We start from the raw sequence: 18451 nt of genomic DNA, 5'->3' as shown, positions 1-18451 counted from the left end.
GCCCTTTTGGCCCTTTTCAGCCTTCATTGGTCAACACAACATTGGGTGGTTCCTAGGGCTAGCTATTTACTTCCTCCTTTTAATGGACCTTTGATTACCTTACTTGATTGGTGCAGCATTCACATGCCTCAACTTCATATGTACTAAAACTCCAGATATTTTGTGTTTTTTTTCTCTTCAGAATGGTTTAATATTGTTTAAGCTTGATTGATGCTGTAGTTTCCAGTATGCTTTGTAAAGATCATGTGCCAGCTTACGAAATAAAAGTAGCCAGTCTTTTCTCAGTGTGTTTCCTCTGTACTTGCTTACCTTGTCTGTCATTTTAGGTTGCATTCTCACTTTTCTTTTTAATGAGGATCTCTTGCAGAGAGTGCCATCTGTATGCATAGCATTCTCCCCCGTCATTATTTACTCTGCAGGAAGTTCTACTTCCTTGCTGGCATCACATCTGGGTCAGCAAAGTCCATTACCTAGTCAGTGAGCAGTCCAAATTCATACTGTTAGGAGTTTCAGATTGGAGCAGGTTTACTTTAAGGTTAGTTACACATTGTTGGTTAATCCTGTCTTTAATCCCCCATGCAGTCTGCGTTCCTTTTATGTGAAAACAAATCTGAAGACTACTTTTTCACTGTCACACAAGCACATCATGTGCTGCACAAAGTCCATAACTCTTAATTGCCCCCTGATTTTGCCTAATGTCACTGAATCTTACTTTTCATTTGTCCATGATTTTTGCAGTGACTGATTTTGCCTCCTGTTTTTACTTTGCCCATCTCTTGTAAGCTTACAGTTTTGTAGTAAATCACTGTGGACTACAGTCAGACACTTGTTGTTGTGTCTTTCGGCTTTTCCCGGTTAGGGGTCGCCACAGCAGAACTCCGGTCCACTAATGATTGGCAGTAGATTTTTACGTGCCGAGTTGCCGGCCCTGATGCACAACCTTCAACGAAGGTATGCCCATTCACGCATGTCTCCACACAGAAGACGCTCTAGCTGAGAATCGAACAGGACAACGTCTTACTGTGTGGCGACAACGCTAGTCAGACTCTAATGCAAGATAATTAGAGTTTCATAGTTTATTTTGTCTAGAAAGTGCATGCTGATGTAAAACCTGTTCCATTAGTGTATATTTCCTTATTTACAAAAAATAAATAAAAAAAGGTGGGAAAGAGGAAAAAGACCCAGCCTGCTAGTGTAGGAAGGATTCAAGTTTGCATCATCAAAGTGACAAGCGTGATGATGCAAACATATGAAGTATAATACCCTTGTAAGTCTGTGGAGAGGCAAAGTTTATGAGCAGGAAATGACAATAAAATGAAACAAAAGAATGTCCCGTGAATAGGGGGATTTGCATAGTGGGAAACCATCTAGTCATCCCAGAAGAGAGAGAAATACTGCAGTTGTGCAAAAAATGGTTGCACGTGATCTTTAAGCTGCCACAAGTCCTGTGATGATGCACCATCTTTGATGGTCTAGATGGGTAAAGCCTTGACAAAATGAAAATAGCCAGCAACAGGTTAACTGCGAGTAATATTAGAATTTAATAGTAATAAGACTTCATCAAACAGACCGGTTTCGGCCTGGATTTAACCTGGCCTTCTTCAGTGTTATAAAAAACAGAAATAAATACAGGAAGCCTTAAATAATAAAAAGTACATGAGAAGATGAACATGATTGGCTGACAAAAAGCATCATCATAAATATTCATTAAGCCCTGGGTTAAACAGAGCACCAAGTTTGGTGATCCATTTCTTTTCTTTAGTATTAAGTTTATTGTGCCAACCAGATTTGTGAGTGCGATCCCCAATAATCTTGTCAGTGATAGTAAAATGAAATTTAGCTGTCTGATGTTTCAGTGTGTGTTTGTATAAAGCATTAGTTAGTTTTTTACATTTGATGTCACTCATATGCTCTGACAAACGTAACTTGAATGGTCGGGAAGTCTGACCTGTATAAAATGACTGGCAGCTACAACTTGCCATGTATATAACCCAATCCGTGTTACAATTAGCAAAGAATTTTATGTCATAAACTGTACTACTATTTCGGCTGGTGAATTCTTTAGATTTCAGAATGTATTTACAATTATTACAATGGCCGCAAGGAAAACAGCCAGTAAGTTTATCACCCAATATAGTAGTTTGATAAAGCTGGGGTAACATGGAATCAGAATGGTGCTTATAGTGATTAAAGTGAGCCCCTAAATTTTTTCCTTTTCTGAAGGAAAACGAGCAGACATTGGGAATTAAGGTGTTTATTGCAGCATCCGCCTTCAATATATTCCAATTGTTCTTGACAATATCTATAAACCTGTTAGTATTTCTACCAAAAGTGGTAGTAAAACGTAATATATTTGAAGACAAAGGTTTATCTTTGTATGTCAATAAGTCCTGTCTAGTGAGACCCAGTGCATGATTCTGTGCCATGGTGACATAACCCGAACTATAACCCCTATTGATGAATCTATCATGTAAGTCCTGGCAATGATGTTTAAAACTATCATCATCCGAACAGTTGCGCCTGATTCTAATAAATTGTGATTTAGGAATGTTCCTAGCAATATGTTTTGGATGATAGCTGGAGGCGTGGAGTAGGGTGTTATATTGTGGGAACTTCCTATATACCTCAGTGTTCAAGGTATTATCATCTTTTCTGGAAATCAAAACATCCATAGCATAGCATGGCACAGAATCATGCATTGGGTCTCACTAGACAGGACTTATTGACATACAAAAATAAACCTTTGTCTTCAAATATATTACGTTTTACTACCACTTTTGGTAGAAATGCTAACAGGTTTATAGATATTGTCAAGGACAATTGGAATATATTGAAGGTGGATGCTGCAATAAACACCTTAATTCCCAATGTCTGCTCATTTTCCTTCAGAAAAGGAAAGAATTTAGGGGCTCACTTTAATCACTATAAGCACCATTCTGATTCCATGTTACCCCAGCTTTATCAAGCTACTATATTGAGTGATAAACTTACTGGCTGTTTTCCTTGCGGCCATTGTAATAATTGTAAATACATTCTGAAATCTAAAGAATTCACCAGCCGAAATAGTAGTACAGTTTGACATAAAATTCTTTGCTAATTGTAACACGGATTGGGTTATATACATGGCAAGTTGTAGCTGCCAGTCATTTTATATCGGTCAGACTTCCCGACCATTCAAGTTACGTTTGTCAGAGCATATGAGTGACATCAAATGTAAAAAACTAACTAATGCTTTATACAAACACACAATGAAACATCAGACAGCTAAATTTCATTTTACTATCATTGACAAGATTATTGGGGATCGCACTCACAAATCTGGTTGGCACAATAAACTTAATACTAAAGAAAAGAAATGGATCACCAAACTTGGTGCTCTGTTTAACCCAGGGCTTAATGAATATTTATGATGATGCTTTTTTTGTCAGCCAATCATGTTCATCTTCTCATTTATTTTTTATTATTTAAGGCTTCCTGTATTTATTTCTGTTTTTTATAACACTGAAGAAGGCCAGGTTAAATCCAGGCCGAAACCGGTCTGTTTGATAAAGTCTTATTATTATTAAATTCTAATATTACTCGCAGTTAACCTGTTGCTGGCTATTTTAATTTTTTCATTATATGTTTTTGCTGTGCAACTTCCTCCGTGCAGGGGAGCTTTTTTCTAAAGCCTTGACAACCCAAGAGACTGGAGTTTTCAGTGCCAGTGCAGGTATTTGTTGGGGCTGGCCAGGGCAGACAGGAAAAAGTGTCTTCTGCCAGTTTGCCCATCTTGGGTGTTTGGAGGTGGCTCTGTCACTCCATTTGGGTGACACCTAGTAGAAGCATTGGGTGTTGCACCCATGGAGCATGAGCATACTGTCGTGTGCTGCTATGTCATACAGCTCATGTAGTCAGGTGAGTGTTTGGAAGCATGTTTGTGTGCAGGAAGCAGCATGCAGTGGAGGTCCTAGAGATGCCATAAAGGGGAGTGTGGATGTTACACAGCACCACCATGCTACTCCCCTCCCTACTACCAGACTCTCAGCATTGGAGAAAGCAGGAAGAATTGGTCACAGGCTACTTAACTAGCCTGAGAATGCCTGGCTATTATCTCACGGAACAGATGTGCCTGATTGGGTGGCGGTAGAGGAGCCATTGGGCCATTCCGAGGGTGTGAAAGGTTCTGTGATTGGCACAAAAAGCTTTTGCAGTTTTAGACTGGTGATCAGTGTTCTTTGATTCATGTGTCTTTTTTTTTTTTTTTTTACTTCATTATAATACTTGGACGTAGGGTAATGGAATGCCCAATTTTGATATTCAAATGGTGGTGGTGTAACGGAGAAGAAAGAGGTAATTGGGAACATATTTTGTGGGAGTGCACTGAGTTGGTGGGCCTTAAAGATTCCCTGCGGGATGCACAGTCAGAAATGCTGAGTGGGCAGATTGGTGTAATGAGGGAGATGATTTTTTTTCCTGAGCTATGATACAAAATCAGAATTGGCTAGACATGGTAAGGCCTTGCTGTCTCTAATTATGGTGGTTGCCAAAAAAAGCAATTACTAGAAAATGGAAATCAAAATCTAAACCAACTATATTAGAAGTAGTAAATATAGTAACAAAGATAAAACAACTGGAATTGAGATCTTTACAAAAAGGTAGGAGCAAACTACATAGGAGCAAATGGGAATTGTAGGAACAATACAGTCAGGGGAGGAATGAGGTTTAAAAGAAGGCAAGACTTGAATGAGCAATGTAATGATTGACTGATAACGATTGGGTAGGATATAAGTGATGTTTAATGTTTACAAGTGGGTGTGTGTCGGTATGATTTGTGATGTAAAATGCTTGCAACTAGGATTATGCTGGTGTGGTTTGTTTTCATGTATATAAATGTGTGATTGCTTATATTTTAAGTGTGGTTTAATAAAGATGTTTCTTGTTTAAAAAAGAGGCAGGAATTGAATAATTTATCTAATGTGTCTTAGGTTATAAGATACATAGTAATATATATGCAAAGCATAATGTTTAACTTTAACTTAATACAGTTTGATTTTTTTATATAAATGTAAATGTCACAAGTGATAATTCGATAAAGGAGTTAAAATGATATGCATGTGTCTTCATGTTTGTGTTCTGTGTGTGTGTGTGTGTGTGTGTGTGTGTGTGTGTGTGTGTATATATATATATATATATATATATATATATATATATATATATATATATATATATAAACCACACACACTGGATATAAAAAGTTTACACACCCCTGTTAAAATGCCAGGTTTTTGTGATATAAAAAAATGAGACCACAATAAATAATTTCAAAACTTTTCCCACCTTTAATGTGACCTATAACCTGTACAATTCAATCAAAAATCAAACAAATGTGTTGGGGGGGGGGATAAAAAATGTACAATATACTGGTTGGATAAGTGTGCACTCCCTTAAACTAATACTTTGTTGTGTGTGCACACCCTTAAACTAATACTTTGTTGAAGCACCTTTTGATTTAATTACAGCATTTAGTCTTCTTGGGTACACATCTGCCATCAATTAAAGAGACTCCGATTAACCCCAAATAAAGTTCGGCTGTCCTGGTAGGATTTTTCTGACACTTAATTGCCTGCTACAGCAAAAGCCATGGTTCACAGATGTCTTACAAAGCATCAAAGGGATCTCATTGTTGAAAGGTATCAGTCAGGAGAAGGGTATAAAAAAATTTCCACAGCATTGGAGATACCATGGAACACAATAAAAACAGTCATCAAAAAGTGGAGAAAATATGGGACAACAGTGACTTTGCAAAGAACTGGACGTACCTCCAAAATTGATGAAAAGACAAGATGAAAACTGATCAGGGAGGCTGCCAAGACACCAACAGCAACACAGGGAGGTGCAGGAATTTCTGGCAAGTACTTGGGTACTGCTTGTGACAACAGTCTCCCATATTCTCCATACGTCTAGGCTATGGGGTAGGGTTGCAAGATGGAAGCCTTTTCTTACACACAAAAACATCCAGGCCTGGCTAAAATTTACAAAACAATACATCAAGTCTCCCAAAAACATGTGGGAAGATGTGTTATGGTCTGATGAGACCAAGGTTGAACTTTTTGGCCGCAATTCCAAAAGGTATGTTTGGAGCAAAAAGAACACTTCACATCACCAAAAGAACACCATCCAAAAGATGAAGCATGGTGGTGGCAGTATCATGCTTTGGGATTGCTTTTCTTCAGCTGGAACTGGGGCTTTAGTCAAGGTGGAGGGAATTATGAACAGTTCCAAATACTACTAAATTTTGGCCCCAATCCTTCAGGTGTCTGCTAGAAAGATGAAGAGGAATTTCACCTTTCAGCACAACAGTGAACCCCAAGCATACATCCAAACCAACAAAAGAATGTCTTTACCAGAAGAAAATGAAAGTTTTGGAATGGCCCAGACAGAGCCCAGACCTAAATCCAGTAGGAAATCTGTGGGGTAACCTGAAGAGGGCTGTGCACAAGAGATGCCCTTGCAGTCTTACAGATTTGGAATACGTTTCAAGGAAGAGTGGGCAAATATTGCCAAGTCAAGATGTGCCAATGCCGATAGACTCCTACCCAAGAAGACTGAATGCTGTAATTAAATCAAAAGGTGCTTCAACAAAGTATTAGTTTAAGGGTGTGCACACTTATGCGACCAGCGTATTGTACTTTTTTATTTTTTTATATTTTTTCCCCTAACAGATTTGTTTGTTTTTCAATTGAATTGTACAGGTTATAGGTCACATTAAAGGCGGGAAAAGTTTTGAAATTATTTATTGTTGTCTCTTTTTATATCAGAAAAAAATGGTATTTTAACAGTGTGTGTCTAAACTTTTTATATCCACTGTATGTATGTGTAGGTATATTTATACACGTGTAATGCTTATACCTGTGAGTATATAAATGTTTACATGTGTGTATATATGCACAAATGTGTTTGTGTGTATGTATGAATGTATACACATATACACAAGTTCTTACATATATATATATGTGTGTGTGTGTGTGTGTGTGTATATATATATATATAAAATGTGTGTGAGTGAATGAAGACTACATGCACTTATATGCATGTGTATACCATCAAAAACACAAATATTTTGAAAGGCTACCTAACTGAATACGTCTATCTGCTACCTATTGAAAAAAAAATTAAAGAGTTATTTATTTTTACACAAGAACAAGCCCACCTGCACCCTTGACCCCCTCCCAAGCTAATTATATTTGTCATCTTCAAGATAGCATTACAGTGGGGAAAGGGAAACTTCCCCAATGTCCACCATACTGCAGTTTTGCACAGAAACTCATCTGGCTTGTTTGATCAGCTGATTTTTTTTTTTCAATCAGTTCCTGTAGTTTTTCGAGTTCAACAAGTTGATGTTCACAACAAGTTGTCTGTAGCATACATGTATAGTCTGTATGATTTTGTTATGTAAAACATAAGGATACTTTTGTTTGCTGAACGTCATGTCATAGTAGCAGGCTGTGAAGAGCAGAGCAGACTTCCCTGTCCCCTTAATAGTTCCATCTCATCAGACTTTCCCATCATGGGTAGGCTGAAACATAATCTATTCAGTATGTCCAAGCTCTGCCCAAGAGTTCTTTTTAGTGGACCATGCCTCATATATGTTCCATGAGAGGTACCATTAGTTATTTTCACTAAGTGACACCATCTCAGCAGACTTCTCTTCAACTTGGCAGAGCAGCAGCTGTACTCTGGGATCCTTCTGAAGTGCTGAACTCCTCACTGTGTGACACATTGTGTGCCCAGTAATGTGGGGCATGCCAGGGACTACTAAGCTGAACCAAGGGGACAGCATCATCTGCAGATAGCAAAGTGAATAATCTCCTTTTCATGAAAATCCAGATTAGGAAGAGAGATGATACAATTCCTTGATGGAGTCTTCCTCCCAGCATGAATTCAATTTAAGGCCAAGAATGTTAATATGCAGGTGTACTGACCAAATGTCAGGGATTTTTTACTGTTCTATCACCTTTACAAAGACATTCTGGGGTACATGTCATATGACCAGGGACACTGATTTTCAGTTTCAGAAGAAAAAAAAAAAAGTCTGATGTTCTTCGTGTTTCATTATTGCAGTCATTACATTTAGGTTATCTGCTTGCAGGTAGCCCTCAGCCGGCCTGATTATCAAAGTCTTTGGTCCTGCATCGGTTGCTGTCTCTTCTTCCATGACATCAGGTAGTCAGGGTTATAAAGCATGCAGCCGATCCCATTACATCAGTCTTTCTTACCGTGCAGTGCCTGAAGCAGAAGTGCCGGTCGGCTGACTCCTGAAATTTTCATTTTCTAGTTTCAGAACGAAAATGAAACTGATGTCAGTAAAATTTAACAATTGTATTTCTTTGGAAAGCAAATGCCTCATAAAGATTTTTATTCGTACTGCATTTCTTGTTTACGCCCAGACTACGACGTCCCTCGCTGTTGGTTTTGTGCCTTATTCAATCCTCGTACTATTCATCGTCGGTTCATTTTCACATCTATTTCGGTACTCAGTTCAGTTATCCAGAAATGGCTTCGGTAAGCCATCCGGCTACTGACATACCGAAAAAACATAAAGATAAAGACAGAGACAGGCCATATAGGTCCAAAGCTGCTGACAGTGCTTCCGTTAAGCTAGTCGCCAGTTCGCCGGTATTCAGTGAGGTGCTTTTGCAGGTCCCTACTGAGACCCATTCGGAGTCCCATTGCTTCGACTATGGAACTTGTGGATGTCTCCACCTTGGATGGCTCCGGAACCGCTGTGCAGGCACCGGCTTCTGAGGGTGTATTTAGGCCTACTGACTTGCATATCCAGCCGATGCCATCTTCTTCAAGGCCTAAGACTCGATCCATGCCTAGAAAACCGAAGTCCAAACCGCATGGTCAGGCCCATATGCTTAAAAAACAAATGATAAGAATGGCTGAAGACCCTGTTACTCTAATTAGGGGAAGCCACCCTTCTCCCTCTAAGAGACCTAGAACCGATTTTCCTTCTGATTCTTCTGATCAGGATTCTGAAATTTCTGTTTCTTCTGATGACCAGGATTTGCCCTTATCTACCTATGAGGATTCTGATGCAGAGGACTCCATTCCCTCTGCTTTCCCTCCAGAAGATTTCACTTTTGGTGAAACGTTGCACACTGTTAGGGAGCATTTCCACTGGGAAAGCCAGACTCCAAAAAGAGGCTTAGGGAATTCTTACTCCTGCCTCAACACAAGCCTTTAGCTATCCCCCCTGTACTGGACATTGTAGATGATACCTTCTTGGAATCTAGCCTGGCCCCAGACACCTTAACTCTGGCTTACAGGAAAGCTGACAGGTATTAGAGTACCTGATTCTCACAAGTTCCTCTTTAAGAATCCTACTGCGGACCCAGAGACCATTTCACAGGGACCCAAAGGCATACTGCCAAAAATCCTACCCTCTCTGATAGAAATTCCAGGGCCCTGGACAGATGGGGTAAGAAGGTATGCACTTCTGCTACTTTGGCCATTAGGGCCTTAAACTGCCAGTTTCATATCTTAAAGTACCAGCAGCATCTTATTGGATTACTTAAACAGAAATTGATGTTGATTCCTGACTGTGCTGAAAATAAAGAATTACAGGATTTAATGCCTTCTGCTGAACAAGTTGGTAAACATACTTTGCAATGTGGCTTTGACTTCTTAGAGGCATCTTGTAGGGCTGCTGTTACTGGGTCTGTTCTTAGAACGCATGCTTGGCGTAAGGAGCAAACTCTGCCAGATCATGTTAAAGCCAAATTACTGGATGCTCCTTTAAACCAAGACCGACTGTTTGGCAACAAAGCAGAAGTAGTACTTAAAAAGATGGAGAAAAAATCTAAATCTATGAAAACTGTTAAAGATTTCCTGTAAGTGCAGCCTCCCAGATTTAGTAGACATTGGCCTTATAAGAATTGGTCCTTTCCTGTCTCTTCCAGGCCTTCTCAGTCCAAATCCAGGAACAGCAGACCACCTAGGCCACAGTCTCCAGGTACTCACAGGCCTAAGCAGTGGGGGGCTCCCACTTCCAAAGCTGGAAGTAGTAAGACACCCCCCTATGGTAAACGGTCACAATGACTTAACCTTAAACCTTCCAAGCCCTGCTCGTCTGACCGTGCCTTTAGGGGGAAAGATCGCCCTGCATGCAAAAAACTGGGAACTCGTTACCCCAAGAGAAATGGGTTTTAAATATTGTTTCCCAAGGATACAGATTCCACTTCCACACCTTACGAACCCCAAAAGGTTGGCCAGATCTACCCCCAAATCAGTGGGTAGAGGCTCAACAGCAGGTCCTCTCTTTTCTAAGTATTAGGGCTATTCAACCTGTCCCAGCAGAAGAATGGGGACAAGGTTTTTACTCCAGACATTTCCTGGTACCCAGAAAAGACAACTCCTGGCATCCTATCCTGGACCTATCTATCTTAAACACCTTTTTGGTAATTCCAAAATTCAAAACGCTAACTCTTCATCAGCTGCTTCCCATGCTCGGCAAAAATGCCTGGTTGGCAACAGTGGATTTAAAAGAAGCTTACCTGCACATCCCAATAAGGGATTCTTGCAAAAAATGCCTACGTTTCAGAGCAGGCTACATGCACTATCAGTTCTCTGCACTGCCCTTTGGCTTATCTACCGCGCCCAGGGTATTCACAAAATTCCTAGCTCCAGTCATTGCATTTTACAGGCAAAGAAATATTGAAATATACCCATACCAGGATGATTATCTAATTCAGGCAGAAAGCTAGGACATACCATTAAATCATCTGGCATTTGTAAAGAAACTTCTAACCTCTTTGGGTTACACCATAAACGAAAAGGAATCTCATCTAGTACCCTGCCAACAAATTGTATTCCTGGGAGAAAACTTGAACGCAACTTCCCAGATGGCCTCCCTCACGCCAGCAAAACAAGTTTATCTGACAGCCTTCTTCAAATTACTGGCCACAAAGACCCAGTTAACTGCAAGGAAAATACTTGCAAGCTCTGGGGTTCGTGACCTCTTGCATCCTACTAATTCCATATGCAAGACTGCATATGAGGAAACTACAATGTTATCTAAAAAGCCTATGGTGTCAACATTCTCAGGACCTGGAAGCAGTGATTCCTATCATCCCTTGTATAAAGACAGAATTCCTTTGGTCCCTCGACAAGGGAGTGCCATTCACTCTACCCCCTGCCTCCCAAACCCTAACAACAGATGCATCAGACTATGCATGGGGGGCTCACTTGGCAGGGAAGTGCATTCAGGGCAAATGGAACCAGTGTCAAATGCACCTGCATATCAATCAAAAAGAAATGTTAGCTGTACAGAATGCTCTTGACAGCCTTCAAGGACCACATCCTTCCAGGACAATTATTGGTAAAAACAGACAACACCACTGTTATGTGGTACATAAACAAGCAGGAGGGAACCCACTCATTCCCCCTCTGCAGGCTAGCCATGGCTCTGTGGAACACAGCCTTGAGCTACCAAGTGCACCTACAGGCTCAATTCCTGCCAGGCAAGCTAAACTCACTGGCAGACGACCTAAGCAGAAATCTCATGTGCCCACACGAGTGAAAATTGGAACCAAAGATATTCAACATTTTGAGAAACAAATGGGGGAGCCCAGAGATGGACCTGTTTGCCTCCCCTCAGAACTACCAATTGGACATATTCTGCACAAGGACTCCCCACAGACAAGCTTAGAAAGTGGATGCCCTGCCCTTCCTCTGGGAAAACCTTTCCGTTTATGCCTTTCCCCCTCTGCCTCTCCTCTCCAAATTTCTACTAAAGATTAAATAGGACAAACCAAGGACAATACTCATTGCACCAGACTGGCCTCACCAACACTGGTACCCCCTCTTGCGCAGTGTGTCACTGCTGGAACCATGGCACCTGCCTCCGACCCCTTCCCTGCTGTCCCAGCAGGAGGGCCAGATTCTGCACTCCCAGCTTCAAACCCTGAACCTTGCAGTCTGGCTAATTACCTGAGCTCTCCATTACCATCCCTCAGTAAGCTAGTGCTGGATGTCATTCTGGAGGCAAGGAGGCCTAGTATTAGAAAATCTTATGCTGAAAAGTGGAAAAGATTCTGTTCCTGGAGCCAAACTCAGGGGATGGGCACAACAGTGTCCAGTGTACCGCATATTCTTTAATACTTAACAGCGATGCTTCACAGGGGTCTTTCCTTCTCTTTTATTAAAATTCATGCCTCTGCCATTTCAGCACATTATAATACGGAACCACCCCTCTTCTCTCACCCACTGTTGAAGCAATTCCTCAGAGGAGCAAAAATTGTAAGAACACCCAGGAGAGCCCCTACTCCAGCCTAGGACCTTAACTTTGTATTGGAAAAGCTCACTCTACCTCCCTTTGAGCCAGCTGCAACTGCAGAGTTGAAATTCCTTTCTTGAAAAACAGCCTTCCTTCTAGCCATCACTTCAGCAAAAAGAGTGTCTGAATTACATGTCCTCATGGCAGTGGAGCCCTTCATCATCTTCCATGCAGACAGGGTGTCCCTCAGGACCAGTCCTTCCTTTTATGCCCAAGGTGATATCCAGTGTGGCCCTTAATCAGTCCATTCATTTGCCAATCTTCTTTTCTAATCCACAGAACAAAGGAGAACGAATACTGCACTCTTTGGACGTGCACAGACAACTAAGATTTTATTTGGACAGGACTAAGCCTCTCAGAAAAACTGAACAGCTGTTAGTTGCCTTTGCTGCAGGGGCAGAGGGGGAAGGCCATTTCAAAACAAACCATTTCTAAATAGATAGGCCATTGCATTCATTTCTGCTATAAGCACCATGGAAAACCTACTCCACAGGGGATAAGATCACATTCCACCAGGGCTGCATCTACTTCAACAGCCTCTCTCAGAGGTGTTCCTACCAGGGACATCCTAGAAGCTGCTACCTGGAGTTCTGTTCATACCTTCACCAAGCATTACCACTTGCCTATTTTCTATAAATCCAGAGCTGGTTTTGCCACTGCAGTCTTGCAGGGCCTAATAGCTGGTCCTAATGCTCTCTAATTGCCTCCTCCCTTCCTTTGCTTTGGGAATCTACCCAAATGTAATGACTGCAACAGTGAAACACGAAGAACATAGTACAGTTGTCTAGACTTACCATAAGTGTAGATGTTTGAGTGTATTCACTGTTGCAGTCCTGGTTACCCTCCCTCCAGCCCCCTGACTTCTATTTGCTATACCTCTCATCTTGTTTACTGTATTTAAGCTTTCTGGTGTATTTGCTTATAATTGGAGGTGTAATCTTGTATATAATTGCTTCCCATTATAGGGGCACCTGACATCTGGGGCAAGAAAAACTGATGTAATGGCATCGGCTGCATGCTTTATACCCCTGATGTCATGGAAGAAGAGACAGCAACCGACGCAGGACCCAAGATTTTGTTAATCAGGCCGGCTGAGGGCTACCTGCAAGCAGATAACCCAAATGTAATGACTGCAATAGTGAATACACTTGAACATCTACATTTATGGTAAGTGTACACAACTGTACTTTTTCAGATGAAATCTGGGCAGAGTATACCAATGATTTTAAATGTAATTGCTGGTTGCTATGTTAGTTTCATTATAAGTTTCTTATGCATCAAGGTAGATTTAAAATTAAAACAGATTCTAGGCATAGAACACTCAGTAATGCAAGATAATGTTATAAATAATAAATGCAAGCAGAAATGCATTTTGAGCTGAATTGGTTCTGTGGCCAAAAATGCCAAATTCTCTGAAAATCCTGTTGTTGTTTTTTCAATTTTTAGACGATCCAAATTTGGGATTTACTGCTATTTTTCCTGGAAAAAATGAAAAGCATAGTCCCTGCACAGGAATGTCCATGTCCACTTAAAGTATGTAGACTGTACAAGGGTGAAGTCCCATTACCCCCCTCTGTGTCTTTGCAGGGGACAGTGTGTTCCTGTATTAATTCACAGATAAGATGGAATCCACATGGGGGTGGGGGAGGGTATCTTAATGGTTAAGGTATTTGCCTTACAAACACAAGGTGCAGGGTTTGAGTCTCACAAGGGATAATTGGCTATGCTTAAAATGGCTCGCAAGGGCAATTAGATTAATACTAAACTGTGAATCTCTAAACATTTCTTCTGAATCAGAAGGTCCACTGTCAGTTGAAATGTTCTTTCAAACACCCTTCTTTAAGCTTTTCCAGACAGCGTGAGGTTAGTGATCCCTCTGTAATGGAGCACATCTTTATCTCCCCACTTTTGAAAGTGGGAAGGACTGCCAGTTTGCATTTCTGAATTTCTATCCCCATTTTCTGTTCAGCATTGAAAAGGTGGATTAATCATGGCACCCAATGCTACCCAGTGTCTTAAATGTTTCTGGATGTATCTCATCTGTTTATTATGTATTTAAACATGCACACATCTGTTTCTTTATATAAGCAGGTGTGCGCATATGCACATTGTATATATTATGTTAACATGTTTCTATATCAAATTAGATGTTACAGCTGGGAAGGTACGTCATAGGTTCTATTTCTAGCTGAAGGAACTAAAGGCAGCATGTGGCAGATTTGCATTTATGTGGTCTAGTCTCTTAACTGTGGTTATAAACCAGGGCACTACTGACATGGCTGTCAGATAAGGAGGGCTTTATAGATACTGTGAAACAAAAACTACAGACTAACATTAGATAGAAGAGGGCAAGGTGAAAGGGCCAGTCTAGTATCCTGCTTCTGTAGTCTTTCTGGAAAGGTCTGCTGTTAGTGGTGCTGACTAAAATTATGAAGTAGCTGGTGGTACCCTAGATTGACTGATGAGCACCATCTCATTTAACTGTTGATCATAATACCTTCACCCCATTTTTTACCACACTACAGGTCTTTGGTAATATACATTATTACAATGCTAGCCTTTCAGGTTGAGAATTTTTGTGAGCAGTGTGGTGTGGATATATGTGGCTATTACTTATTAAGAAGGAATAGGTGTCGAAGGAAAAAACAAATTTAGCAAGATGTTAGGTGGAAAGATGCCAGATCACACTAGCTACACTGAATTGAAGGATGCTTGCAACTCCAGTCTACTTTCTTTGACCAAAACTGTAAAGGTAATGTAAAGGTAATGTTGGTAAGAACAAGCTTTTTGATGCCCCCCCACCAGAAAAAAAAATATGTTGGATTGTTTTTTAAAATTCACTTGCCCACATATTGCAGGAAATATGTCAGCTGGCCACTAGAGGGGGGGGGGGGGTTCATATAATATTTGTGTGGGAGAAGGCAATGTACAATATGTATAAACATACCAAGTGTCATAGCTGCTGTAGGCAGTGTGAACAGATGTAACTGAAGGCAGTTCTTGTGAATGTGCCTTTTTGGCTGTACTGCTATTTGTGTGTAAATATTGCCTTGTGGCACTAAGTACCATGTGTAAGTGTGTCACTATTACTGAAGGCATTGTATATAAATGTATTATGTGATGCTGCTGCTGTGGGCAGTGAGCTTTAATGTGCCATGTACCACTGTAGACAATGTTCAAATCTTTGTGATACTAATGCTATAGGCAGTGCATGTAAAAGTGTGATACTACTATTGTGGGCAGTGTGTAAATGTGTCATGTTACACTGCTTCTGTTAGTGTGTGTAAATGTTCAGTGGTGTACTTTTGTGGGTTTTATGTATAAATGTGCTGCTGGCAGTGCACCTGTAGACACTGTGAATAAAAACATAACTTGACACTGTCCCTTTGGACAGGGTATGTTAGTCTGCTTTATGGTACTGAAGCTGTCAGCAGAATGTGCCACAGAGGCCTGCTGCTGTGAAGAGTGTGCACAATTGTTTTCCATGTTGTTGCTGCTGGATTTTGCTCTCTGTTGGATATGTTTGCCAGTGTAGTTTTTTTTTGCAACAGAATTCTTTTGAGAGCAGTCTACCTCAGTGTTTCTATGTTTTAGGGTGAGTAAAGTTAACAGGAGTTTCACTAGAATAGTTGTCAATGGAGCACTCAGTTTTGTTAAACTTCATTTACTGTGCGCTTTAACAGTTTTAGCTAGAGTTTCATGTAACTAGATATTCACTGAAAGAGCATAGTTCTGGCAAGAAAGTTTTTAAGTACCACATATGTGTTTGTGTTGCTTCAGCTTACAGTTTTAACCTGCTTCCTTCCATTGACTTTCCACTAATTGCATTATGCAGACATTTAATTAGTTTTGGATGCTTCTGTCCTCATTTGTGCACACATTGCCAAAAAATCAACATACTAAAGTATCCCATGTCTTTTCCAAGGGACCAAACTTGCACAGGCAAAGAAGTTTAATGATCCAGATGACCCATGTAAAATACTTGTTGCCACCGATGCCATTGGAATGGGACTAAACCTGTAAGTATATAAACATTAATCACAGAGTACCTTTTAAGTCTATACATACATTTTGTTAATAGGTTAATCATAGTGTGTCAGTCTCTTCTTTACAGGAGTGACACAGTATTAACTTGGGGATTTTCTGTCTCCATCAGTTAGCTACTCAATATGTTTTTGATAGGTAGATAGGAAGATTAGTTCCAGGGAAGGCCCACACAGTGCCACCTGTGCCCAGAGAGTATCTAGAGGGTTTGTCACTGTAGATCCTACTTATTTTCTTTATTCTTTACTGAATCATCTGGGTTCTCTGGGTGCATTTCTTAAATTGAGCGGTTATTTCCTAATTTTGCTTTGATGTCGGTAGTATATAACCTTAGACCCTTGTGTACCATGCCGTTATGATTCATCTGCCAGTTCCTTCTTTGTGCCGTTGCTGCAGTCAAGCATGCTATGCAGTTCTTGCAAGCACTTCTTTTCCAAGCAATCATCTAGTGTAAAAAAAAAAAAAAAAGCTTTGCAAGGAAGTTTATCTACCTGATGTAGTTTGGACAGTGTTCAAATCCAGCACTAATGAAGGTCAGTTTTGTAGGAGTATCTAATCTCTGAGACCCAGCCTCCGTCAGTCTTCACCTTTATTGTTTCAAGTGAGACGTCCAATGATATTTTTGTACTTACCTGCTGTAGAACACAAACAAATAGGACCTCAGCCAGCACCTGCACCTTACAGTGCACTGACAGACGTACTCAAACGAAGCCCCATGTTGGTTAATTTAACCTTGAACCTAGCTGGATGCAAAAACACCAGCTGCACACTTTCCATAGTCTGTTAGCATCTTGAAATGGCATTTTTGTATTGTATTAATCCAGGCCCACATTGGGTCTGTGGGAAATCAATATCCACATTTCTTTGTCTGAGAGGGAACCCATGCCTAATATTGGGTGCCATAAGGAAAGTTGTATCCATATCCCATGTCTGGGAAGGGAGCCTGTTGTTCCACATTGTGCCTCTGGGAAGGGGAAGCCAAGAGTGCTTATTGTGATTTGGGAAGGGAGCCCTGTGTCCATGTCTTGTATGTCATGGCAGACTTTATATGAATAGTCTGTGTCTGGGAAGAGGGAGTCCACTGCCTTCCTTCTAGGTCTAAGAAGATAAGCTTACTCTCCACATCCTGATCCGATAAGAAAGACTGTTGTAGACATCCCCTCAAGTATGTGAATTGAGCCCTGGAGGGTCCATATCCCTGGTCTGGAAAGAGAACATGATGTCTGTGTTCTCATTTTGAGAGAGGACACTTGGTTTCAACATTTTGAATATGTCAAGGGAAGCCTGGTACAAATTCTGAGGTCTGGCATCTTTTGTTGAAGACTAAGTTTTGTAGAAAAAACATGATTTCTGCTTGGGACATTATTACACTTTGTTTTCTTCTTCATGGAGGTAATTTCTTTAGGAATACAAGTAACATCCCATCTTTTATGGGAGTGGGTTTAAGTGTATTTAATAGTGCTACAGGGCTTATATAATCATGTTAGAAATTACTGTTCTGTGAAACCTGGGAGCTTCCAGTACTATGTTATTTGTAGATGCTGTTGTGGTAATCATCATTTCTAGTGGTATTCTGACCATAAAGGTAAGGAGGTTTTTTAGTATGCAATTGCTTTTTCTCAGTCCTGTTTGAGCCCGTCTGTTATTTTCCCAGACATTTAGCTTCAATAAGATCACTATCTAAAAAGGAACAGTTCTCCAAATAGGAGCAAGTGCTTCCAAGTTCATAGCTGCAACCACAAGTATTACCTATTCTAAAGTTAAGTTTAACAATTATATTGTACATGTTATAGCGCTTGTTTCCATTTTTTTTCAGATAGATGTCTATTCTTGTCTTCTCTTCCCAGGTATGAAATACAGTCTGCATGCTTTTAGTAAAGAAAAACTTTTATCCTTAAGGGAAAAGTGCAGTTGCTAACCTTAAACCTTAAAGCATTCCATTGCAGTTTAAATACATATTATGGCACTTGGTAATGTAAGTGCCCTAGTGCATCATACCCATTGTACCATTATTATGTGGGTGTTTTTTTTTTTTAATTAAAAGATTATTAAACTTTTTACTAAAGATATGTCCACATAATTCTG

The 18451-nt window shown here is 40.4% G+C and overlaps 1 protein-coding gene across 1 annotated transcript in view; it reads left to right on the top strand.

Moving 5' to 3' along the window:
- Window positions 1-18451, top strand: part of SUPV3L1 (Suv3 like RNA helicase) — a 1221766-nt gene that overhangs the window by 730428 nt on the left and 472887 nt on the right. Inside the window, 1 exon segment of the mRNA XM_044056280.1 lies at window positions 16248-16341. Within this exon segment, the coding sequence (XP_043912215.1) occupies window positions 16248-16341 (94 nt within the window).

Source organism: Protopterus annectens, chromosome 14.part0, assembly GCF_019279795.1.
Source record: "Protopterus annectens isolate FY-2018-M chromosome 14.part0, PAN1.0, whole genome shotgun sequence".
Taxonomy (NCBI): Eukaryota; Metazoa; Chordata; order Ceratodontiformes; family Protopteridae; genus Protopterus; species Protopterus annectens.
This window is presented reverse-complemented; position numbering and strand designations above follow the sequence as displayed.